Here is a 25,744-nt window from a genome sequence, read left to right as displayed (position 1 = left end):
ACTATCATCTCTACGCCGATGACACCCAGATCTACATCTCCTCCCCTGTTCTCTCCCCCTCCCTTCAGGCTCGTATCTCCTCCTGCCTCCGGGACGTCTCCACCTGGATGTCTGCCCGCCACCTAAAACTCAACATGTCCAAAACCGAGCTCCTTATCTTTCCTCCCAAACCCTGTCCTCTCCCTGACTTCCCTGTCACCGTGGACGGTACGACCATCCTTCCCGTCTCTCAAGCCCGTAACCTTGGTGTCATCCTTGATTCGTCTCTCTCCTTCACCCCACACATCCGATCCGTCACCAAGGCCTGCCGGTCTCACCTTTACAATATCGCCGAGATCTGCCCTTTCCTCTCCATCCAAATGGCTATCGTGCTGGTACAAGCTTTCATAATATCCCGACTGGATTATTGTGTCAGCCTCCTCTCTGATCTCCCTCCTCTCTCTCCCCACTCCAGCTTATTCTTCACTCCACTGCCCGGATCATCTTCCTGCAGAAACGCTCTGGGCCTGTCATTCACCTCCTCAAAAACCTCCATTGGTTGCCTATCGACCTCCGCACGAAACAAAAACTTCTCACTCTGAGCTTCGAGGCTCTCCATCACCTTGCCCCCTCTTACCTCTCTTTCCTTCTCTCTTTCCACCGCTCATCCCGCACGCTCCGCTCCTCTGCCGCCCACCTCCTCACCGTCCCCCGTTCTCACCTATCCCGCCTTCGACCCCTGGGCCACGTCCTCCCACGGTCCCGGAACGCCCGCCCTCCTCACCTCCGTCAAACTAACTCTCTTCCCTTCTTCAAACGCCTACTGAGAGCTCACCTCATCCAAGAGGCCTTCCCAGACTGAGCTTCCCCTTTTCCCTCTGCTCCCTCTGCTCCCTCTCTGCTCCCCCTTCACCTCCCCTCAGTTAAACCCCCTTTCCCTCTGCTCCTCCCTCTTCCCTTCCCCTCCCCTCAGCACTCTGCTCATTTGTATATTTTTTATTACCCTATTTATTTTGGTTAATGAGGTGTACATCCCCTTGATTCTATTTATCGTGATTGTCTTGTTTTTGTCCATCTGTCTCCCCCGATTAGACTGTCAGCCCGCCGATGGGCAGGGACTGTCTCTCTTTGTTGCCGAATTGTATATTCCAAGCGCTTAGTACAGTGCTCTGCACATAGTAAGCGCTCAATAAATACTATTGAATGAATGAATCCATAAACTTGGATGTGGGGAGGAAGCCGCGTGGCTAGTGAATAGAGCACGGGTCTGGGAGTCAGAAGATCATGGGTTCTAATCCTGGCTCTGTCATATGTCTGCTGTGTAATCTTGGGCAAGTCACTACACTTCTCTGGGCCTCATTTACCTCATCTGCGAAATGGGGATTAAGAGTGTGAGTCCTACATGGAACAGGGACTGGGTCCAAACGGACTACCTCGCATCTTCTCCAACACTTAGAACAGTGCTTGGTACACAGTAAGTGCTTAGCAAGTACTATCATTATTATTATTATCTTGGGAAATGTAGTAAAGTGCTGGGCATGGACGCACAAGTGGGAAACAGGATGGATGTTTTAGTGTCTGACTTAAATACAGGGTGGGCCTCTGAGTTCTTAGTGGCCTATTACTTCTGCCCCTGGTATTCATTCATTAATTCAGTCATTAATTCAGTCATATTTATTAAGCGCTCGCTATGTGCAGAGCACTGTACTAAGTGCTCAGGGGAGTACAATATAACTACAAACAGACATACTCTCCGCCCACGACGAGGTGTTGACATGGAAGCCACTTTTACGGGTCACTGGATTCAAGTGCTTAACTCTCCCCAGCACACTCTGCAAGTCCATACATGCCATCCTCATTCTTTTATTAGCCCAGGGCATGATGGGAAACCAAAATGTACCCTGTGTCCGATGGCAAGGGTTCTGTTGTTGTATATTCAGGGCTTCACTGAGGAAACATCCATCGATATGGGAAACCAACCATAAATGACTTGAAGGGGAAAAAAAACCAAAAACCTTTCTCCAGATCCCAGGTTCAGCATTTCAGATGATTAGATCACCGCTTTAAATTAAGATATTTGCAAATAATTATTAGCTTCAAAGTGCTTACATAAAATAAAGATCGTTCTGATCTTCTACTTTACTTGTTCAGAATAAATGACCCCAGTTTGTAGCGATTAGAATAGAATTTGCACTCATTAGGAAAATATTAGAAAATAAATTTTCTAAGATGTATCTCTATTCAGTAATAATCCTTTATTATCATTTTGTAAAGGCCAAAAACAAAATGAAGGGGAAAAAAATATCCTTCAGACACAGCCACAAGGAGTAGGAGATGAAATTGGGTGACATGTGGTTCCGAAACACTCAGGTTTCTAATATTGCAAAGCAAATCAATGTCCATTTTTTTTTGAAAGGGAATTTCAGGTTAGAAAAATCTGATAAGAGTTCTCCATCTGCCATGTGGTACACTTAGCAGCTGCTTCCTTGTGCGCAGTTCAAATCAACCTGACCTCAGTCCATCTTTCTATTGGAAAGCATGCATTGCTAAACACGTTAGTGGAGAAACGTTGTCATGCTTGGCAAAAGTTTTCCATCCTTTTCGTGCTGCCTTTTACCATGATTAATACCCTATTCTCCTCCCCACTGTGACGGTCTGTCTCATATTTCTTCCCGAAGGTAGTTGTCTTTTAACTGGAGTTTGATTCTAGTCGGGGTTGACTTTGATGGGACATTGCTGACTCACATCAAGCTTTTTACAGGCTTGTTAGTTTCCCCACATGTGCAGATCAGGGTGACTGTGTGACCTTCAAAAAGTTCTCCAAGAACTATATGTTACTCTCTCCTCATCTTCTTCGAATAAGTGGGTGGATACCCGATTTTTGTAGATTCTTGTCATATTCGTCGTTCACGTTCTCTCACCCGAACCAGCCCAGAGGCCTCTCGCAGAAAGAGGAGGAAGGCCAAACTGGACGTCCTAACCGAAACGATGCTGGCAAACCTTCAAGTTATCCTTTTTTAACTGGAGCATCCAGCTTGGTTTGCGTAATATGTTCCTTCATTTTTGCTGGCGAACAATATTTCGGGTGTGAATCACATTTCCCACAATGTCTAGTGCAATCCAATTTATGGACGAGTGAGAATCTAAGAAAATCCCGGGATGGTAATTAATCTTTGATATCATCCAGCTAGCACTTGTATTCAGTTCTTAACCTTCCAGTGTCGCATACAGGAACAAAATCCTTCATGTATAATGATGTTTGCAGCAATCGTTGTGGACCTGAAGAGACTGTGTCTACTCAGTGCTCATACATTTACCGTTAGTCCTGTTTACATTTTATGATAGCATGCTTTAAAATGGAATAAAAATGTAATTTGTTTTAAAAATTAATTATGAAGAGAAATACAGTCATTTGCTAAAAATTGGCTTGAGAGCAGCTTCAAGTGGCAGTGGCAGTGTAAAATAAAACTCTCCCTGTCTATTGCTCTTTTTCCATCCCTCCTTGCTATCATTTTAATTCCTCATTAATTCTATCAGCTCGACACTTCGCCTCCATTCCTCAGGATTACTTCTTTCCTCGAACCGCTTCCAGCTCCTCTTCCTCTGCTCCTCCTCTCTAAATCGATTCCTTTTCTTTCCTTTCTTGCCTACACACACTTCCCACCTCTGTCTTTTAGACACACACATATAGTCATTTACATTTTTCTAACCACACAAGCTCAGTGTGATCTTGGAGTTAGTAACTTCTTCCTCCACGCCGTTGGCTCACTGTTTGTTGATAGCCAAAATATAAAAGGGTCGAGCTGCAATATGTTGGATCGTGTTTATAACTTCTCGATCCACAACGATAGATCAGATTTTGGCCTCCTTTGGTGACTCCGTGAAGGCTCGGGACTGAACAAGAGAAAAGTGATGGTAGCATAAACATCATATAGCGTTTTGAAATATAAGTCAGGCATCCCAGTGTTGGAAGAAACATACAAGGCTTCTAAAAGCAACTTTTTATTGGGCCCCACTGGAATCTAAATTATGTGATAAGTACATTGGCTTTCATTACTATTACTAATGGCTCCTGCTGATCTTAAAGAAAAAGGAGAGCGCCCATTCAATTTTGAAAATGGTCCCAAAATCCATAAAACAGCACCTTGTCCCCTATCCCATTTGAAACCATTTAAATCCTCTTGTGAAAACAAAAAATCAGCAGTATACTATTGAGCAGTGACACATTTTCAAATTCATCATTATCCAAAGGGATGTTACTGAGACATTAAATTTCTAAAACAGCACATTGTCCCCTATCCCATTTAAAACCATTTAAATCCTATTGTGAAAACAAAAAATCAGCAGTATACTACTGAGCAGTGACATATTTTCAAATTCATCATCATCCAAAGGGATGCTACTGAGACATCAAATTTCTCCTGCATAGATTTTCTTAAAATATGGAATAGATGGGGTCTAGTAGAAATTGAGCAAAAAAAAGCATGAATTATTGCATATCAAGCAATGGTATTTATTAAGTGCTCACTATGTGCAGAGCACTGTGCAATACTCATGGTAGAGCACAATGCAACAGAATTAGCAGACACAGTGCCTGCCCACAACGAGTTTATGCAAATAAAGCTATGTTTATATAAAACAGTTACTTATGGAAGATAAATAGTTCAGCATTCTTTCTCAGCTGGAACTATTGAAATCCAAGGGTAAGTCATGCATTTGTTGTCATAAATAGAAACCATAAAATAATACGTCTTACTACCCGGGGTTTTATTTTGCCTTTCAATGGGTTCAGAGTTCTCTTACCCCTGTGTTCAAAGGGTAAAAGTGATCAGTAAATAGTAATAATCGGAGCAGATAAAACAAATGGAAACAAATGAAGAGCCACCTGCTCTCGTCTGCTGCGTGTACTGGTGAGAGGCCAGAAGACAGTCTCTGGATCCCAATTTAGGGGGAGACTGGAATTCCCTTCCTGGTAGTCTCACAGCCAAATTCGGACTCTGAGGTCAGCAGATTTTGTTGTTGTTGTTTTGGTATTGTTTTGGTTTTTTTATTACTATTAATGATACTGGTTAAGTCCTTATTCTGTGCCAGTAACTGAACTGAGCTCTTGAGTGGTTACAAAATGTCCCACATAAGGCTCAATCTAAATCTGAAGGAGGAGGAGGATTTAATTCCCCATTTTACAGATAAGGAAACGGAGACACAGAGAGGTTAAGTGACTTGCCCAAGATCACACAGCGGATCGGTGTCAGAGCTAAGATTAGAACCCATTTCATCTGACTCCCAGAACCGTGTTCTTTTCTCTAAGCCACGTTGCTTCCCTTTTCCAGTTTCAGAAAAAGTTTTGTTTGGGTGGAGGGGAGGGAGAGGAGGGATGTAAAATTAAAAAAAAAAAAGAACAAATAATCTGAGTCAATACCTATGCGTTAAGATATCAAGAATTAACTCATTTTGATAGATATTTTCTCCTTTCCACGTTCAGCTAACCCAGAGATTGACATGGAAATAGTGAAGTGATGATATGGCATCTCTTAATTTTACTAAATTAGCACAACCCATTTGAATAGATAACTCTGTAGTTACCTAAAAAGTGTTCCAGCAAAGTAAAACCACAAGCACTTTTATTATAGTTTTTTTTTTCTTTACCATGTTTTATCACTTATTGATATGTTTCTTTCTAATTGATAAGGGATCATTAGAAAACATGACAGGAATATCATCTTTTTAGATTCACAGATTACATGAGATTTTTCATTCAAAATAAGTTGGCCATTCTTAATATGAAAAAACTGACCTTTCATTTTTGACCATAGGTAATCTAATTCGTTTCTAATTCTATTTTCTGAGGGGACTCTTAAAAACGGTGAAAGTGTGCGATGCTCAAAGCTTCCCCAAATTCTGTCATGCCGAATAGAAGCAAGTTTTCTCTAGAATTTTTTTTAGAATTTTATTTACAAAGTCGAACTGAATCCTACATATTGGGGGGCTCAGTACTTGTCTATGAACGCGCATCTTCCCGTACATCAGCATGCGATACCTTGAATCGGTGCAGGAGAATAAGCGCATTTTGACTGTTATTGTTCTAGACTCCCGTCTCACTTTACAGTTACTGTGTCATTCTCATTTCCAGAATTTTTAACTCGATTTCTGTGTCTTTTTCTGGTCTCGAGTTTTGCTGAACCCTTCCAGAATTTTTAACGTGACTTCTGTCTCTTTTCTTTCGGTCTCAAGTTCTGCTGAACAGAGGTTTCCCGGGTGTCAGTCAATAGTCGTCGATTGAAAGGGAATACAGCGACAATCCTGTGTTTCGCTTGGTGCGCTATAAAATCAACAGAGAAGCCTGCACGGGGAAAAATAAGGGACTGAGGGAGGAGGGGAAAGAAGAGAGGGAAAGGAGTAGGAGTTTACATGCACACCCGTGCATGAGGCTGAGTAGAGACGAAGTGGTTTTATTTTCATGCCAAGCTCTAAAGGAATAGCAGCCCCAGCTACAGGGACCGCAGGGGTCTCTTTCCATTTCTGGCTTAGTGTCAGAAACAAGCTAAGCCTGGGCTGCTTCGCAACAAGGACCATCTACAAAGACTTGAAAACGCCGACAGAAAAAAAAAAAAAATGATGATTCTTTGTGTCTCGACAACGCTGGTTGACCTCTCACCTTCCCACCCCCTCTCACCTTCCCACCCCCCGGTCCTCAGTCTCCCTCTGGACGGGGACACGCATCTCTGGGCAAGGGCATCTCTGGGTGCTGCCTCTTCTGCGAAGCACTGAGCTTGCCCCGGAGTGTCAGTCTCGGATGGGGCTGCCGAGAGCTGCGTGTGCCGATCTGCGGGGCCACGGGGCGGTCCTGTCCCTCCTATAATAATGGCAGCTGTGTGACTGTGGGCAAGTCACTTCACTTCTCTGGGCCTCAGTTGTCTCATCTGTAAAATGGGGATTATGACCGTGAGCCTCACGTGGGACAGCCTGATTACCTTGCATCTCCCCCAGCGCTTAGAACAGGGCTCTGCACCTAGTAAGCGCTGAACAAATACCAACATTATCGTTATTATTATTATTATTATTGTAATGATGGTGAAGGAATTCGTTCAACGCTTACTACGTGCCAAGCACCGTTCTAAGCACTGGGGTGGATCCAAGGTGATCAGCTTGTCCCACGTGGGGCTCCCGGTCTGATTCCTCATTTTCCAGATGAGGGAACTGAGGCCCAGTGACGTGACTCGGCCAAGGTCCCAGCTCTGCCACTTGTCAGCTGCGTGACCGTGGGCAAGTCACTTCACTTCTCTGGGCCTCAGTTCCCTCATCTGGAAAATGGGGATGAAGACTGGGAGCCCCACGTGGGACGACCTGATTCCCCCATGTCTACCCCAGCGCTTAGAACAGTGCTCGGCACCTAGTAAGCGCTTAATAAATACCAACCTCACCAAGGTCACACGGCAGACAGATGGCAAAGATGGGATCAGAACCCACGTCTTCTGACTCCCAAGCCCGTGCTCTTGCCACTCGGCCATGCCGTTCGTTCCCCTCTGCTCCTTCCCCGCCGGGATCCACCCAAACCCCTTCAGTGGGGTGGGACCTGGCCGGGGGTGGCAACGGGGGACAGTGGGCGATGGCAATCGCAGAGGGAGGGGGGCTGGGATGGGACCTGCGGAGGCCGCCCCCTTTCCAGCCAAGCCCACCGTACACGGCACAGTGGCGAGGGCCTGGGAGTCGGGAGGTCATGGGTTCTAATCCCGACCCTGCCACCCGCCTGCTGTGCGACCTCGGTCAGGTCACTTCATTTCTCTTTGTCTCCATGACTTCGTCTGGAAAAGGGGGACGGAGACGGCGACCCTCACGAGGGACGGGACCTGTGTCCGACCTGATTTCCTAGCGTCTACCCCCGGCCCCCTTAATACAGCGCCTGGCACAGAGTAAACGCTTAACAGATACCGTAATAATCATCATTATTATTATCGTCACCCTCTCCCCACCCCAGGATCGGGGGTTCGGAGGATTATCAGAGAAAGCACAGCTCAGAAAATAGAGGGTTTGCGCTTCAGGGGTGGGGTCCCTCTGGGATGATTCTTTGGGGGGGGGGGGAAGGGAGGTCTTCACTACCTCCTCCGCCCCGCATGGCCCACGGACCCCCCCCCAAAACCCACCCCAATCCGGGGTTGGGGGCACCGGGACCTTTTTTTTTTTTTTTGGTCTTTTCCCTTCTCGCCGGACCAGTCCTCGATTCCCCCGCGGCCGCGTGTCCAGAGCGGGGGGAACAATAATCATAATAATTACCGTTATCATGGTACCCGTTGAGCGCGCAGTAGGTGCCGGGCACCGTACTAAGCGCTGGGGTGGATACAAGATGACGGGGTGGGGCATAATCCCTGTCCCACGGTGGGGGGGAGAGGGGGGGTGGGGGGGCTCACCGTCCCCATCCTCGTCTTCCGGATGAGGGAACCGAGGCCCCGAGAGGTGAAGTGACTGGGCCGAGGGCAAGTGGCGGAGCGGGGATTGGAACCCAGGTCTCCTGACCCGCGGGCCCGTGGTCCAGCGAGTGGGCCGGGCTGCTTGGCAAGCGGCCCGCCGAGCCAGGGAACGGGCTTTGGGAGAGCCCGCATCCCGGCCTTGTCCGGCCCGGGCCCCCTTCCCGGGTGACGGGCCCTGCCCCTTCTCCTAAGGGTCCCGTTCCCACACTGCGCTCACCCCGCTGCCGCCCACCCCGGCCTCCCTGCGTGGGGATGCCGGACACTGTCCCGCGGGGGACCCTGGCCCGCGGGGGAGGCTGCCCTGAGAAGGACGCTGGCCTGCGGGAGAGGCTGGCCTGCGGGGGACGCTGGCCTGCGGGGGAGGCTGTCCTGCGAGGGACGCTGTCCCGCGGGGGAGGCTGCCCTGAGAAGGACACTGTCCTGCGGGAGAGGCTGTCCTGCGGGGGACGCTGTCCTGCGGGAGAAGCTGTCCTGCGGGGGACACTGTCCTGCGGGAGAGGCTGGCCTGCGGGGGACGCTGTCCTGCGGGAGAAGCTGTCCTGCGGGAGAGGCTGGCCTGCGGGAGAAGCTGGCCTGCGGGGGAGGCTGTCCTGCGGGAGAAGCTGGCCTGCGGGGGAGGCTGTCCTGCGGGGGACACTGTCCTGCGGGAGAGGCTGTCCTGCGGGGGACACTGTCCTGCGGGAGAGGCTGGCCTGCGGGGGACACTGTCCTGCGGGAGAGGCTGGCCTGCGGGGGACGCTGTCCTGAGGGGGAGGCTGTCCTGCGGGGGACGCTGTCCTGCGGGAGAGGCTGGCCTGCGGGAGAGGCTGTCCTGCGGGGGAGGCTGGCCTGCGGGGACACTGTCCTGCGGAGGAGGCTGTCCTGCGAGGGACGCTGTCCCGCGGGGGAGGCTGCCCTGAGAAGGACACTGTCCCGCGGGAGAGGCTGGCCTGCGGGGGACGCTGTCCTGCGGGAGAGGCTGGCCTGCGGGGGACGCCGTCCTGCGGGAGAGGCTGTCCTGAGGGGGAGGCTGTCCTGCGGGGGACGCTGTCCTGCGGGGAGGCTTTGCTGCAGGGGGACACTGTCCTGCGGGGGAGACTGTCCCGGGGGGGGGGGGGGAAGCTGTCCTATACTGGACGCTGTCCCGCGGGGGCCACTGTCCAGCGGGGGAAGCTGAGCGGCGGGGCAGGCTGTCCTGCAGAGACCCTGTCCCGCGGGAACCCGGCTGTACCATCTGGGCTAGGAATATCTCGCTCCAGAGGCTCAGCCTCCAGCCGGCCAAGCCAAGTGAGAAGCAGCCTGGCCTTTCCGGCGGAAAGAGCCCGGGTTTCGGAGTCAGAGGACGTGGGTTCTAATCCCGACTCCTCCACTTGTCTGCTGTGTGACCCTGTTGCCGCCGCTTCGCTTCTCTGGGGCCTCAGTGACTTCGTCTGTAAAATGGGGACGACCGTGAGCCCCACGTGGGACGACCCGATGACCTCGAATCTACCCCAGCGCTTAGAACGGGGCTTGGCACAGAGTAAGCGCTTGACGAATGCCATCGTCATTAATTATTATTATCTGTGAAATGGGGATGAAGACTGTGAGCCCCACGTGGGACAACCTGCTGACCTCGTATCTATCCCAAGCGCTCAGAACAGTGCTTGGCAGAGAGTGAGCGCTTAACCAACGCTCTCCACCCGATTTCCTTGGGGCGAAGCCCTCCCCGATCCAGGCAAACTTGTTTGAAGGGGTCACCTTTGGACTTCGGGGTCAGCTTCAGCAGTTCCCCCTCCCCCAGCCCTTCACTCAGCCTGCACAGACCGTGAGCCCGTTGTCGGGCAGGGATCGTCTCTATCTGTTGCCGAATTGTCCATTCCAAGCGCTCAGTACAGTGCTCTGCTCACAGTGAGCGCTAAATAAATACGATCGAATGAATGAAGATGCTGTACCGCAAGGCTAAGCTCTTGGTACAGTGCTTTGCGCTCAGTAAGCGCTCATTCAATACGAGTATTATTATTATTACTAATATAATAATAATGATAAAGGAGGGGCTGCAGTGGACACGGGCTGCGTCCTCAAACGTTGGTGCTATTTTTTTTTTTAAAAAAAAAACCGCTTTAAATACCGAATTGGCGAAGGGTCCGGGCTTCCGGCGCTTAGAATAGTGCTTGGCACATAGTAAGGGCTTAACAAATACCATCATTATCATTACTATTATCATTATTCCAGAAAGTCGGCCGGTCCCGTTGGTGGCCAGAGAGATTTAATGCTGATAGAGAACATTTTCTTCTGCACCTCAGCAATCGGGATTTGGAAGATTAAAGCTACCTCTCTCAGGAATCTAATAAATACCGTGACTGATTTCTCTGACGCACTGCTTGCTATTTCGATGGGAGAAGAGCCCTTGCCCATTTTCCTGGAGAAAATTGCAGGGGGATTCCCGAGGCGGTGGACATCAACTTGGCGAACGCTCCATCAGACGTCCGATCCCGTCCGGAAAACGGGGAAAACACCTGGTAAAATAAGGCACCTTTTCGAACTGAATTTGGGCGAGGGTTTTTCTCACTTCGTGTCTCCTCTTAGGGAAATCCCATCCCCCCCCCCCCGCAAAAATACTGTAGTTCTATGCTCCACACCCCCTTCCCTAAATCCACTAAGAATAAAACATCCGGCAACGGATTAAAATAAGACAGTAAGCGCTTAACAAATACCATCCTTAGCATTAATTATTATTATTATAACTTGTTGGCGAAGATGGAGCCGAAAGCGTAACACAAAGTGAATGGAAACGTCTCTTGGTAGAGTTGTTTTAAAGGGTGAGAAAACAATTAACATTCGTTAAAGATCGATTGCACAAAGTCAAGCACACAGAATCTACGTTGCTTGTGAGCCAAAGTAATAAGCACTTTAATTGATTGAAATCATTTTTGGTTCGATCATCGATGAGAGAAAATAAACCATGTATCCCTTTCCTCCCCCTCTTCGGCTTCCTCCTGATTAAAGCGAAATGGAAAGCTTGCATTTCAAAGTCTTTAAGAAGAGTAGAAGAGACAAAACAACAAAAAAAAGTATATATTTCTAATGGCACGAAAGGACTTCTTTTTCAAGCGCAAAAATCCCGTCTAACCCCTAAATGTGGTGAAAGATAGTGTGATTGCTTGAATAGCCACACACTCCTTGAGAGACGCCCACACAGAAAGGAATATATATATATATATATATATACTACAAGAGAGAAAAGCAGAATTAACCATCCTATGAAACCTATTTTCCGAATGGGGAAAAAAAATACGTACACATCCCGCTTTATGTCTTCCAAATCACATGTACATGGAGACCATAAAATATAAGAAGTCCTTCAGTAGGCTTTGTCTCTAAATACCTGACTCAGTGAACTGACCGAGAGAGTCATTTAGTCCGTTATCTCAGCCCGATTCTGGTGTCTGCTAAATATAGAGCTTCGCCTTCAAGCCCAACGCGAATCGAAATCGCAGTAAGCAAATCAGTAGCTCAGCGAAAGCGTGATCTAAGCCCTCCTTTCCTTTCCCATCCTGGTTTTTTTTGGGGGGCGGAGACAGGTTTCTCTCTTACTGCACACCAATTACCGTCGATCCATCGTAAAATTCAATCCGCTCGACCTGAGGTTTTGTCAAAAACAAGAAGAAAAAAAAAAGTTTTGCGGGGGTCATTTCTTTTCAGCCTCCTTTAGAAAGAGATTGCATGCTTCAGAGAGCCAGGGAATATATTTTAGGTTTAAGTTCGGCTCAGTCGAGGGTGCTCAAACTGGAAGAAGACTAGAGACGAGCACGAAACACTGACAGGGAAAGGACCAACGAAGAAATTAATACAATCTAGGCGTTATGTTTTGCTTCTATGCAAGGACAAGTGTTCAGCCTACTAATCTTGTAGAGAAACATTTGGGATGGCTTTCTTAAACGAATGCTATTTGCCCCGTTGGGACTTTTCGTAATTAATAACGATACACGCTATTTCTTTGCTGGAGGAAGGGGCTCGTACGGCCCTTTGTCGAAGGATTTCTTTTTGACCAAACAGAAAATACACAAAGGTCAAAAGATGCGTCGATTGGTGACATAAAAGGATCGTTCCCCTTTCGGCCACACGAGGTCGCTCCTGCGATCAGATGCTTGAGAGATTGCCTAAATTGTTAATCGCTTCTTCATTTATTCTACAATAACCCACGCATAACTGCATTTTTTTTACAAATACGGGGATGGGTAGGCTATAAGAAAGAAGTCTGAAACGGGTTAATAAGGCTGGAGATTATATTGTTGATGATAATTGATTTTTAAGAGAACTGCGTTAAAGTGGGAGCGGTTTTCCGATATCACATATACCATACTGCATGCCATCCTAATTGTTTTACACGTGTCATGCGATAATAACAAGTTTTCGATCGAAAGAGGCGAAACGTTCTGGCGAGGTGCAGCAGAGAATGGAAGTGAAGTTCAGACCGCATCGAATCTCCCATTTGGGTTTCCTTACATGTCTCCATGGAATTTCTTCATCAGGTTGGGGACTCATTAGCAAAATATTTGTTTACAGTATTGGTGTGGGTTGACAACAGAAAAGCGCATTGTCTTCCACTGTTAGGGCGAAATTGCCCATTACTGAAGATTTTCCCTCAGCCGCATGCCAGCTTGTCTGCTTGGAATCGCCATCATCAGCAATAATTCTTTGTAATTGCTTATTGGTTTACGGAGCTAAAAACCCCCGGCTCTGGAAGGGGGAAAGGGTGGGGGCCGGAGGGGGAGGGAGGGCGGGAGGGAGGGAGGGAGGGGAGAGCTGCCAGATTAGGGGCCGTTTTCCAGTATTTACTTACATCTTCTAGAGTCGGGATGCCCAGATATATTCGCTTAAAATCATCCCTTTACCTCCAGGCGCTATCTTGGTACCTTTGCTCTTTAGTCAACTTGGTTATCTTTACTGGAGTCAGCATCTTCCTTTTTATTAGCAGGAAGCCACTTTCCCCTCTGCACGCTGCAGAGGGTGGTCACCTTCCCAACCTCCGCCTTTTTCCTAACGAGGCATTCGGTCTAACTGGACTGGAGGCCAAAACTTTGGTCTTAAGTGGGTTTTTTAAAAATACAATTAATATTTTCCCAGCTCTTTAAACTCTTCGTCACTTAGTTCTGCCCAACCTTCTGCAAGAGATCTCTATCCATGTACATAATTATCTCTATACATCTAGAATAGAGAGAGAGAGAAAGAGAGAAAGAAAGAGAGATGGACATATAGATATATCGTTCGCACCATATCCGGAGCGTTGTGCCAGTGCTCTTGAGGGAACAACTTTGGCTCTATCAGGTACCCCTGCCCAGGAGACTCGAGGGAGAGAGGGAAACCCCCTTCCCCGTCCCCCCTTTTCCCCGCATAATCAGCTCACATCTGTGCAAGCTGACCAAGGTTACCCCCTCTGCAAAGGCGACCGGCCTGGGCCCGGCAAGAGATACCCAGAAACGAGTTCCCCGCCCCCTCCCCCCCCCCCCAAGGGCTTCCCCAACAACCCCCGCACCCCTATTTGGGGCGGAGGGGGAGGGGACCCTCTGGAAGACCGGACAAGCCCTCTAGAAAAGAAAATCGGAGCTCCCTGGAGGCCAGGGAGGCTTCCCGGACTTGGCTTGGCGAGGCCAGCGAGAGGTGGCAAATTTCAGAGCCGGGGAGACAGGAGACGGGAAGGCGCATCGAATCACCTCTTTAGGGCGCTTTCCCGTGGGTGGATGATTGAGGGTCTCCACGTTTGATGAAGTAGGAGGACATATTCCCGACCCGGTAGCCCCCCTCCTTCCCATCCTTCTAGCCGGCAAAAAAAAAAAAAAAAAGCTTCAGACTGAGGATGGATAAATCCCCAGGCGTGCATGCACGCACCTAGGCGCACGGCCAGACGGACGGCCTTGGGCGGTCCACCCTCGGGGGTCGAGTTTGCTCGGGAGGGAGCCCGGGGGAGGGAGGAGGGGAGGGCGAGGAGGCGAAGACCACCACCACCCCCGCTGCCGCAAGAGCCGCCCCTCCATTGTCTCCCGGCCGGAGCGCGTCCGGTCCGGCGGGGCTCTTCCCGGAGTCACCGCTAAGGTGACCGGAGCCCTGGGCCCGGGGACGGGGTCAACGAGGGAGGGGGGGTGGGGGGTCAGCTGGGAGGGGATCGGGGGAAGGGGACGAGTCCAGGGGTGTGTAGGGAGGAGGGTGGGGGGGGGAGGGGGGGAGAGGGGCAGGAGAGGGCGAGGAGAAGGGGATCCAGCGCTGCGCGCCCGCGTTGCGCACCCGAGGGCGCACCAGGGTCCAGTGGCGCACGGGTCGCGGAGGCTGCAATATGATAATCAGAACAGCTGGTCCGGGCCGCCCCCCGGCCAATGAGCTCGGGAGCTGGGCTGACGTCCCCTCACACTGCGTCACACCAATGGAGATGGAGCTGAGTTGGAGCAGAGAAGTTTGAGAAAGAGATAAGGAAGAGGTGCCCGAGCCGGATTGAGTCCCTCTCTCCTCTCCGCTGCGCCCCTCGCCACCGCGCCTTTCTCCTCTCCTCTCCTCTCCTCTCCTCCGGCGACCCCCCCCCCCCCAACCCGCTCCCCACCCCCGGCCCGGCGCGCCCCGCACCCCCTCGGCCACCCTGCCCGACCACCCCTCTCCCACTCAGCCCCAGCCTCCTCTCGGCTCTCTGAGCAACTTTCCAAGCACCATTTCACTGTGGACATTACACCCTCTCTCAGACATGGGCGACATGGGAGATCCACCAAAAAGTAAGCGAAGGAAATTTCTACCTCGTCGGAACGGCTCGGGGCCGGTCCTGGGCCTGGGGGAAATCCAGCCGGCCGGATCGGGGGAACTGGCTCCGGGGAGGGAGGAATATATGTCCTTTTTTTCATTACGATTTTTGTCTGGTGGCCTGGGGTGCATGCTTGCTGTCGGTTCCGTCTGGCCCGGGTGGGCCCATACCTTGCGTTTCCGTTCTCCTCCGGGATCCCGCATCTCCTCGGAGCTGGCCGGGATGGGGCTGGGGGCGTCTAAGAGGGAGGGGGTCCCTTCCCAGGGAAGCCGGGGTCATTGCTCTGTCCCGACCCCCCGGGATTGAGCCGCGAGAGGGGAACGGGGGGCGGAGAACCGCGTCGAGCTCGGGTTCTGCTAAACCCTCCGTCCCCTTTCCATTTCAAGAGCGGGTTGGTGGGGCAGTGTAGACACTCGGGCGGTCACCGAACGCTACCGGCTCAAAATCCTCTCCTTTCCACTCGGATTTCTCCAGAAGCCTGGCCAAAGATCATGGCACAGAGAGGGGACAGAGAAATACGAATGAGCAGTTCTGATTGCCTGCTAGGCTTTTTTTTTGGGGGGGGGGGGGACACCATCCCACCGAAGACTATTCAGATCTGCATTTTACATACGTTCCACCTCCTTTTAAAACGAGTCAAGGTTTTGCTGGCACACTCCAATTACCACCCAAAAGTGCAATGCTCTTTCAAAAACCCTCCTAGAGTTTACCCTCTAAGGGGACGACGCTGAAAGTGTGTTTATCTCTGTAGGAGAGTGAGCGCCGAGTCAATCATGTATTTATTTTCATTTCAGAAAAACGTCTGATTTCCCTATGTGTTGGTTGCGGCAATCAGATTCACGATCAGTATATTCTGAGGGTTTCTCCGGATTTGGAATGGCATGCGGCGTGTTTGAAATGTGCCGAGTGTAACCAGTATCTGGACGAGACCTGTACATGCTTTGTTAGAGATGGTAAAACCTACTGTAAAAGAGATTATATCAGGTACGCCGTTTACAACTATTTCCTTATTTTGAAAGATTGTTTTCCCCTTGTTGATGCGCCTTGTTTGTTCACACCCTTCACTTTTGAAGCCTAGAGGAAAAGTTAATAATGCGAGTCCTCGGCCTCTGTATTAAAAACAACTACAGTCCATGAAACAGAGGTTGTCTGCAGGGGCGGTGTTCGAATGGCGATATAAACAAGTTCCGAGGAGAGACTCGTTCGGGTTTAATCTCTTAGATACGGGTTTGGAGGCGTCTGAACTCTCGGGAGTTTAAGAAGTCTGAGTGGATTTTACGTGAGGTGCGCTAGGAATCGCTTAAAGATTTGCTCCCCACTTGAATTCAGTGTGAAACAGAAGTTCAAAGAAATCACATTTGTGGACGAACTTTTCCCCACTAAAAACAAAGGTATTGTTCATCGGGTTTAGAGGAAGGACTCCTTTTTGGAAAAAAAAAACAAACCACTGCAAAACGAAACTCATATATTCTCTGCAAAATTAACTGACATTTAATCTTTTTAAATATTAACCCTTCGGTGACATCTGACTGTCTTTTCTCTCTTATCTTATCGGTCCTGATGAATTAGACAGAGCAGATCAAATTGCCCATCATCTGTCCTCGAACAATCGGTATATTTAGATAATGGAACTGCTTCCTTCCTCACATTAAAATCTGGTAACTGATAAAATGTGTGAGTTGCCAATCCCCGACACGAGTAAAAGCCCAAGAGCAACTTCGGGCTATTTTAGTATTTATCGTGTGATGCCAACTTCAGCTGTCGTTTAAATTCAGGTCCCCCCCCCCCCCACTATATAGATGACAAAATAATCAGCAGTACCCGAAAGACGTCGGCCAAAGCCATTGTTTATCGAATTTTATTTTTTCTTAGTTCGTGTAAGAAAGCGATCATATAGTTGCCTCTATCCCAAATTTTTCCTTTCAAAACATCAAATGTTTTGGGTTTTTTTTCTGATTTTCCCGAATGCCTTACAAACCAGGAATTCGTTCTATTAAACTACAGCGCCGGAGAATAATTCTAGCTCTCATTAACTCGAATATTCTATGGGAAGTTTCTTTTTAGTCCAGCCTTTTGACGGAATAGAGGATGTCTTTGTTATACTACGTAAAAACAATCCCTCCATCCGCTTGAGTTCATAATATAACTGTATAATTGGGCAGGGTAAACGTAAGAGCTATTACTATTCTAAAAAACAAAAGTTTTCTACACATTTGAGGGGTTGTGTGTGAGGGAGGCGTTAAAAGCATCGCATTTAAACCGAGGTATAAAATTTAGCGTATTCAAGGAAAGGCCAAGAGTATCTGGACTATATCATGATTATATAAGTAGAAAAAAACCCTTTTCGCTTCCATCTTGTAATATTGACGACTAAACTGGTATTTGGATTGCTAGTTGTCGTGAATAAGAACTCGAGCCCTCTGGGAAATGTTGCTTACCCCACGCGGGAATGTGTTTTTAACCTCAGTGTGCAAGCTTGGGAATACCCGAGTGGAGAGAATTTTTTTTTTGCCACGATAGGTACACGCTTGCGTGTGCTGAATTCACGACGCGTTTATTTCCAAATGATACTGAACCCGACCGGCTATTTCTCTAAAGCCAAGGTTTCGCTCATATCACTTTTATAACTACCTAATAAGAAGAGGTTTTTAAAAAGCCTGCATTTTCCTAGCCTGCATTTTCCAGAGGGAGTTTTTTCCCCCTCTGTTTTCGTCGTCCGTTGTCCCTTTGTGTGCGCTTTCTGTTGATTTCCTGCTCCCTTAGAGAGGGCCTAACCACCCCCCCCCCCAAAAAAAAGAACCATCTCCTTTTGAGTTTTAAAGAGGGGAAGGGTCATGTGAATAGGCAGCGAGGATTAAACCAACAAGGTGTCTTGTTTGCTTGCCTAGCGCTGTTGAAATGCCAGCAAGGAAGTCTTTAGCCGCTGTCTCTCCCTTTTCGGGTCTGGATCTGGGCCTTGACGTCTCCCGCCAGCCCAGGATGGAGAAAACAGATTAGGACTAGGATAGGGTTGGTGCCTTTTTTTTTATTTTTTGGTTGTTGTTCGTTGTCGCTCCCCAGAGAGGGTGTCCTGTGCGCTGAACTCCTGCCTCCTTGGAGAGGGTGCAGGAAGGGACTGGCGAGCTGAATGTTTGTGCTTCTGGATTTGGGGGCGGGGGGCGGCCGGGCTTGCAACTGGAGGAGACTGAGGTGTCCCGGAGACCTGACCGCCGCGGGGAACGGAATGCGGCCCTCTCCAAGCGGTGCGGGCCACAGGGGCTGGAAGGGGGTTCCAGGAGGGGCAACGGGGCCGGGAAGGAGGAGGAGAAGCAGCAGCCCGGGGGACGCGGGGAGACGGGGGAAGAGAGAGGGAGAAACGCGCCCTAGCGCGCACCGGGACACTTCGGGGTCCCCTTCCTCCTCGCCAAATGGGGGACGTGTGTGCCTCCTGGGGGGGGGGGGTGGGGGGGGGGGGAATGAAGCCAACCCTCTTTGTCCTTGTTCTTCTCTCCCCCCTCCTCCTCCATCCCTCCTACCCCGGGTGGGCCCGCACAGGCTATACGGCATCAAGTGCGCCAAGTGCAGCATCGGGTTCAGCAAGAACGACTTCGTGATGCGCGCCCGCTCCAAGGTCTATCACATCGAGTGTTTCCGCTGCGTGGCCTGCAGCCGCCAGCTCATCCCCGGGGACGAGTTCGCGCTGCGGGAGGACGGGCTCTTCTGCCGGGCTGATCACGATGTGGTGGAAAGGGCCAGTCTGGGCGCGGGAGATCCGCTCAGCCCCCTGCATCCCGCCCGCCCGCTCCAGATGGCAGGTATTTTTCGGGCACCTCTCCTCCCCCCCAGTCTTGCATGCAGCACAGGAGCTGGAAACGCCTGGATCCGTTCCCCTCCACTCCCCTCCAGAATAAGCCCCAAACCAGCCAGGGAGAGGAGCCGTCTCCTTGCCGCTTCAACTTTTTCTCTCCGACCCGCCGTCTGTCAGCCTAGTAATAATGATGACGATGCCGGTGGTATTTGTTAAGCGCTTACTGTGTGTCAAGCACTGTTCCGAGCGCCGGGGTAGATACAAGGTCATCAGGTTGCCCCACGTGGGGCTCACACAGTCTTCCATAAAAAACACTCACCCGGAGGATCTGCAGGACCGAGCGTGCTCGCAAATGCTCCACGTGGATGCGTCTCTCTATTCACCTTTAAAGTGTGCACGCGTGCACACGCGTACCCACCTATGATATATTACACTCCCGGTCACGGTTAACCTCTCAACCACGGTTTATTAGAAAGCCATCACGCACCCATCCGTCGGATATTAAAGCCTTCAGCAGCCGTGGCCTTCTCGGCCTCGGAGCGTTCCTCTCCTACAGAGAGAGGTGAGAAAGCCTGGATGTTCGGGGAGTGAATTCATTCATTCAGGCGTATTTATTGAGCGCCTACCGCGTGCAGAGCACTCCTTCGAATCCTTTCCCGCTAAAACGTGGCCCACACGCCGAGGGAGATTTTGATTCCGAAGGATCTTTGCGCGAAAGAGGGTGTCCGGATCCGCAGAGCTAATGACTGCAGGCCAGCGGCGGCCAGCGGTAATTTAAAACTTGTCAACGAGCTAATCGGCGGTAATTGCCGTTTTAAAGCGAAGCCGACTTCTTGGAGCGTTTTACGTGGTCTGCTGAGAATTTCATCTTCGATCCGGCTGGGTAGCCCGTCTCCACCTTCGGGTCCCGACCGCCCCTCCCCGGCTCGTAAAAACGCGTTATCGCTCCCTTCTCCAAGAGGGAGATTTGGAACCAAGCGGGTTCTTAGGAACTCGACTTTTGGAGAAGGATAGGGCAGGGACGGGCCCCCTCGCCGTCGAAGAGGGGCCGGTTTGGGATGGCAAAGAGGCCCACGGCAACCCAAGGCGGGGAGCCGGGCTCGCCTGGCCCCGGGCCTCCTCGGATTTCAGCGGCAGCCCGCAGGCCCGATCGCCTGGATGGAGAGGGGCGCTTTCGGCAGTCATCCACCCGGGGAAATGGCAGGAGGGACTCCCCATATTCCCGGCCCGCAGCTTCCCAACAGCCTCCCCCCCCTGCTCGGTGGCCACTTGGGAAGGAGAGGAGGCTCGGCAAGGTCGTGGCCCAAGCGCTAAATGACAGAATTCCCCTTCCCCCGCATTAACGCGCCTCTGGGGATCCCTCTTTGGGGTGCGTTTCTGGCTCGATTCCCTGCGGGTTCGGGGGTCTGGTGAGGGTCCCTGGGGAGGAGGGGGCTGTCTTCTCTCCACCACGGGGACGATGGAGGGAGTTTCCAGTCTAGGGGCGGAGAGGGCGCGGGTGGGAGGACGGCTCTCCCTGTGGAGTGGGCGACGCCGGACCCGAAGAAGAGGATGAGCCAAGTCATCCATCCCCTCCTATTGTCTCCACCGCCAGAAACAGCCACCGCCCTGGACATCCAGGACCTTCCAGGGTCAGCTCAGGCAGCGGGCTCGAATCTAAGCGACGGCCCCCTCCCTCCCTCCCTCCCTCCCTCCCCTCCCCACCCCACCCCACCCCGACCAAAGCCCGCAGCGCGGAGCGCACAGCGCACGGTGTCCGGCCGGCTCGGCTCGTTCCCGTTTTACCCACGAGCCTGCTCTTCCCTTACAGCAGAACCTATCTCCGCCAGGCAGCCCGCCCTGCGACCCCACGTCCACAAGCAGCCGGAGAAGACCACCCGGGTGCGGACCGTCCTGAACGAGAAGCAGCTGCATACCTTGAGGACCTGCTACGCGGCCAACCCGCGGCCGGACGCCCTCATGAAAGAGCAGCTGGTGGAGATGACCGGGCTGAGCCCCCGGGTCATCCGCGTCTGGTTCCAGAACAAGCGCTGTAAGGACAAGAAGCGCAGCATCATGATGAAACAGCTGCAGCAGCAACAGCCCAACGACAAGACGGTGAGGGGGACTCCCGGTTGGACCCTCCGGCCCTGGGCTGGGGTGACCGGGCCCGGGAGGTGAAGGAAAGGGTGCCCAGGGTGCAGAATTCGGAGATAAGATAGGGCCCGTGGAACCGACCGACTCTTTCTTGCGAACCACGATCCCGGTTGGGTTTTTATTATTTTTTTTTTAAATGGTATTTGTTGTGGTGTGTATCAGGCGCCGGGTAGGTACGAGACGAGCGGTTTGGACGCAGTCCCTGTCCCACCCGGGTTTCACGGTCTTCATCCCCATTTTACAGATGAGATAACTGAGGCCCAGAGACGCGAAGTGACTTGCCCGAGGTCACACAGCAGCCAATAATTGTAATAATGTATTTGTTAAGCGCTTACTACTACTACTACTACTACTACTACTAATGGAGGTATTTGTTAAGCGCTTATGTGCCAAGCACTGTTCTAAGCACTGGGGTAGATACAGGGTCATCAGGTTATCCCACATGGGGATCACAGTCTTAATCCCCATTTTACAGATGAGGTGACTGAGGCCCAGAGAATGTAAGTGGCTTGCCCAAGGTCACGCAGCAGACAAGTTGCAGAGCTGGGGTTGGAACTCCGTTCCTCTGATTCGTTCCGGTCCTCTGCTCCCTGGGTAGATTGTGGGGACATGGGCAACCCTCGGGGGGCAGGGGGCAGAAGGAAAGGAGTAAAGGGAGGATGGTATAGGGGACTGGGCCAGTGATTCGTGAGTCTGGGCCGAACCCGGTCAGTGTCACAAGCATTACAGACCTCAGGAGGCTGGAGGCCGAGTTCACTTGTGTGTCTTTGCTTAGAGGCAACACAGGTTGTAGTGTCCAGCTGGGCTCCCCTGTGTGGGCATCCACGTGCATGTTTGGGGGGCTGTGCATTTTTTGTTGGTGGGGATGGTGTTATGCTTGTGTGCTGGGAGAGAGGAGGAGCTGGGCAGACTGGTTGGGCAGAGTTGGAGAGGAAAGACGAGGCACAAAGCCACACATACACAGTCCCACTCGTGTGCAGACCCATGGCAGATCCATATCCCGTGGATGCCTGGCTGGGCACATGGCATGGCAGTGCCAACCACTGTGCCCTGAGAAGGCAGAACTGAGCCAGAGGCCGAGTGGGAGGTTAGGAGGGAAAGGGGGGCCTTCTCCCTCCCCTCGCTGACCCACCACCCCCGGGGGTGGGCTTCGTTTGCAGAATATCCAGGGGATGGCGGGGACCCCCATGGTGGCCGCCAGCCCGGAGAGGCACGACGGCGGTTTGCAGGCCAACCCCGTGGAGGTGCAGAGCTACCAGCCGCCCTGGAAAGTTCTGAGCGACTTCGCCCTGCAGAGCGACATCGATCAGCCCGCCTTCCAACAACTGGTGAGGGGCGGGTGGGGGGCGGGGGGAGGGAGCCGGAAAGCCACCCCACTCTTTCTTGGCCGCCCCGCAGGTGGGTGTGGAGAGGTCGCTGATTCCCCAATCCGGTCCTTCGGGCTGGTCCTTCACATGCCGCCGCCCCAAATCCGTGGAAGCTTGTTCGTAGTCCCCTGCCAACCCCGCACGGTAACCCCCTCCTCCCAAGCATCCTCCATATCACCTCCTCCCCCCCAGGGCATCCCCACGGCACCCAGGCCCACGACAATCACACACAGACACACACATACACAAGGAACTTTCCTCCCCACCACGATACCCCGATCTCTAATCATTCCCGGCCTTCAGGGATGGATTGTAAAGACTGTAAGAGGTGGGCAGTGGCCGTCAGGATCCCAGTTTGTGAAGGTGTGATTGTGTGTGTGTGTGTACACATGCAGGCGCCCCAGAGGCCCGGGAGCGTCTTCGCTGCAGTGTTGGTGTGTGAATGGCGAGCTCACACGTACTAGGCCCCTCTCTCTGGATGCGCCGCCCCCAGGCTACCATGAATGTCTAGGCATAAATGCCCTACCGGGCGAGGAGGGTATGCGGCCTGCTCAGTCACTGCCAGGGCCTCGGGGCACCAATGCACCCACTTGGCATAGTGGGGAGCCACGGTGGTCCCGACCGGTATCCATGTGGCTTAGTAATTGTCTTGATGGTACTGGTTCAGGCATTATGTGCTAAGCACTAAGCATTGGACCCCGTGAGTGTTCAGTAAACATATTATTATTGTTATTGTTGTTGTTGAATTGGTGGTGGTGATGGACCCCATCCGTGGATGTGAGCAGGAAGATAAGGTCTTTTAGATGCTTCTGCGCTACAGCTGCAAATTACCGAGGGCACATTTCCTCCACCCCACCTGACCGTAGGGACTCGGAGTCACCTAGTCACTGAATTTTACACCTTAATTAATGTGTGTGTGTGTGTGTGTGTGTGCGTGTGTGTTTAAAGAAGAGAGTCCTGAATAACAATGGTGTCCCCAAGAAACCCCGGGGGTGTCTAACCAGCGTCCCTCCTCCCCCTATCCCAGGGAAAGGCCCTCATTGTCTCCCTCCCGATCCGGGCTTCCCCCGGGAGGATTGACTGGCAGTCAATGTTGGGGGGCTGGGGATGTGTATGTTTGCGGGGGGGCGGATACGGGCATAATGAGGCCTGGAGGTCTTTGGGAGCTGGAGGGAGACAGATTACAGGGCAAAGAAGGGTGATTATGGTATTTGTTAAGTGCTTACTAGGTGCCAGGCACTTTTCTAAGCGCTGGGGAAGATACAAGGTAATAGGATCGGACACAGTCCCTATCCCATATGGGGCTCACAGACTCAAACATGGGGGGGCGGGGTCTGGTGTTGGGGGGACTGGCTGAGTGTGGGTGAGTTTCATGGATGTTTAGAGGAGAGGTGGGGCGGGGGGAGGTCAAGACAAGTGTTTAAGGTCGGGTTGTGGCATCCACGTGAAGGACAGGCGTCCAGAAGTCGGGGCCGAGGTGGGCGGGGGGAGAGGCAGTGGACGTCTCGGCTGTTGGTCCGTATAGGCAGCGCCCAGACGGACCTCTCCTTTCCCATGGCCCGGAGGGTCCTTCTAATCCCACCTGGTGTAGAGAGAGAGAGAACCAGCGATTCCAGTGACCCAAGGGCTGGGAAAAACCAAAAAACTGTGGGAAGCAACATGGGAACCCCTCGAGAACGCCACATCGTGTTGGGAAATCAGTGGCATCCAATGGCCCGCGATCGCTTTCTGCTCCGTGGCGTCTGTACAGAGCCACGCGTGTCTCCCCGGAGTTGGGTTCCTGGGCTGACCCAGCAGGCCTGAACATTGCCCCACTCGTGTTTCCTCCCTGCTGGGCTCAGGACTAACCCCCTTCCTTTCTCTGTCTCCCGTCTTCGCTGCAGGTTAATTTTTCGGAAGGAGGCCCCGGTTCCAATTCTACCGGGAGTGAAGTAGCATCGATGTCTTCTCAGCTCCCAGACACCCCCAACAGCATGGTAGCCAGTCCGATCGAGGCATGAATGAGGGATTTTTGTTTTGTTTTGTTTTTCCTTCCCGCTTGGCTTTTCCCCGTTGGAGCAAGTGGGAAGTTACACCGTCGGACTCTGCGGCAAAAGTATTTAACAACCGAGTTAACGAAAACTGAATCTAGACATGAGCGCTCCATGAAACGCACGAAGTCTGTTTTAATGACAAAGTGATATGGTAGCAACACTGTGAAGACAATCATGGGATTTTACTAGAATTTAAAAAACAAACAAACAAACAGAAACGCTATCCAAGTAGGAGTACTGAAAAAAAAGTTTTTAAAAACGTAGAGGATTTATATTCGCGGATCTCAAAAAAGAGCATTTTCATTTCACTGCACATCTAGAGAGGAACCGAGGGAAAGAGATTTTTCCTAGTTCATCGATTCCCGAATGGTGCTGTTTCTATATTGGTCGTTGCCTTGCCAAACCGGAGCTCCTCCAAGATCCGGGAAAGAGACAAAGCTGCTGTCGACATGGAAAGCGACGTTGCAAGGATTGCGGGTCAGCGTGGGTCTGAAATGCTTAAAGTGAACTCTTCCACGGGCTTGCCTAAAAAACCAGGTCTCTTAGCATGCCCCATAGCTGGTTTCTATTTCTCTCTCTCTCTCTCTTTCTCTTTTGTTCTGTTTTTGAGATCCATCCTCTATCAAGAAGTCTGAAGCGACTTTAAAGGTTTTTGAATTCCGATTTAAAAACCAACTTTAGAAAGCATTGCAACAAGGTTACCTCTATTTTGCCACAAGCGTCTCGGGATTGTGTTTGACTCGTGTCCGTCCAAGAACTTTTCCCCCAAAGATGTGTATAGTTATTGGTTAAAACGACTGTTTTCTCTCTCTGGAAATAAAGAGAAAAAAAGGAAACATTTTTGTTCGCTCTTGCATTGCAAAAATTATAAAGTAATTTATTATTTATTGTCGGAAGACTCGCCACTTTTCATGTCATTTGACTTTTTTTGTTTGCTGAAGTAAAAAAAAAAAGGAGAAGAAGGTTGTACCGTGGTCTTTGAATTCTGTGTCCAATTCTATGTGTTGTCCTTTTTCTTAAATATTCTGTGAAATAAAAGCGCCATATGTAGAATCATATCTTCAGGACGATTTCACTAATAAACATTTGGCATAGATAAAGAACTAAACCTTGCGATCCAGGTCCCTCTTTTATATGTTAACAAGTTAGCTGCTAGACACGTGAAATCAAATATTGCATGGGAGCGGGCCTGGGCGACTTACAGTAGGTGTGATCTTTTATGGCAAGTAGTTAAC

At 51.1% G+C, this 25,744-nt stretch overlaps 1 protein-coding gene and 1 long non-coding RNA gene across 2 annotated transcripts; one reads left to right on the top strand and one right to left on the bottom strand.

The window, feature by feature from the left end:
- Window positions 1–5,281: 5,281 nt before the first annotated feature.
- On the bottom strand, window positions 5,282–12,635 carry LOC114809078. Its single transcript, XR_003756835.1, has 3 exons — window positions 11,702–12,635; window positions 10,758–10,918; window positions 5,282–6,341 (listed from the first exon to the last, which is right to left on the bottom strand). It is a non-coding gene; the product is annotated as an uncharacterized LOC114809078 (long non-coding RNA).
- A 2,392-nt stretch (window positions 12,636–15,027) lies between these two features.
- Window positions 15,028–25,367, top strand: ISL1 (ISL LIM homeobox 1). The gene is made up of 6 exons (XM_029057338.2): window positions 15,028–15,160; window positions 15,981–16,170; window positions 18,721–18,980; window positions 20,784–21,070; window positions 22,270–22,437; window positions 24,360–25,367. Exons 1-6 carry the CDS (start codon window positions 15,133–15,135, stop codon window positions 24,474–24,476), a joined length of 1,050 nt encoding a protein of 349 aa, XP_028913171.1. The 5' UTR covers window positions 15,028–15,132; the 3' UTR covers window positions 24,477–25,367.
- The last annotated feature ends 377 nt before the right edge of the window (window positions 25,368–25,744 follow it).

The sequence above is a fragment of the Ornithorhynchus anatinus genome, chromosome 1, assembly GCF_004115215.2.
Source record: "Ornithorhynchus anatinus isolate Pmale09 chromosome 1, mOrnAna1.pri.v4, whole genome shotgun sequence".
In the NCBI taxonomy this organism is placed as follows: domain Eukaryota; kingdom Metazoa; phylum Chordata; class Mammalia; order Monotremata; family Ornithorhynchidae; genus Ornithorhynchus; species Ornithorhynchus anatinus.
Note: the sequence above shows the minus strand (reverse complement) of the source record. Positions and strands in the feature narration are given on the sequence as shown.

Excerpts from the sequence above, each read along its gene's own strand:
- ISL1 (XM_029057338.2), top strand. The coding sequence starts at position 15,133 with ATGGGCGACATGGGAGATCCACCAAAAA. Across the intron at positions 18,981-20,783 it reads CCGCCCGCTCCAGATGGCAG|CAGAACCTATCTCCGCCAGG; the intron begins GTATTTTTCGGG and ends CTTCCCTTACAG. Across the intron at positions 21,071-22,269 it reads AACAGCCCAACGACAAGACG|AATATCCAGGGGATGGCGGG; the intron begins GTGAGGGGGACT and ends CTTCGTTTGCAG.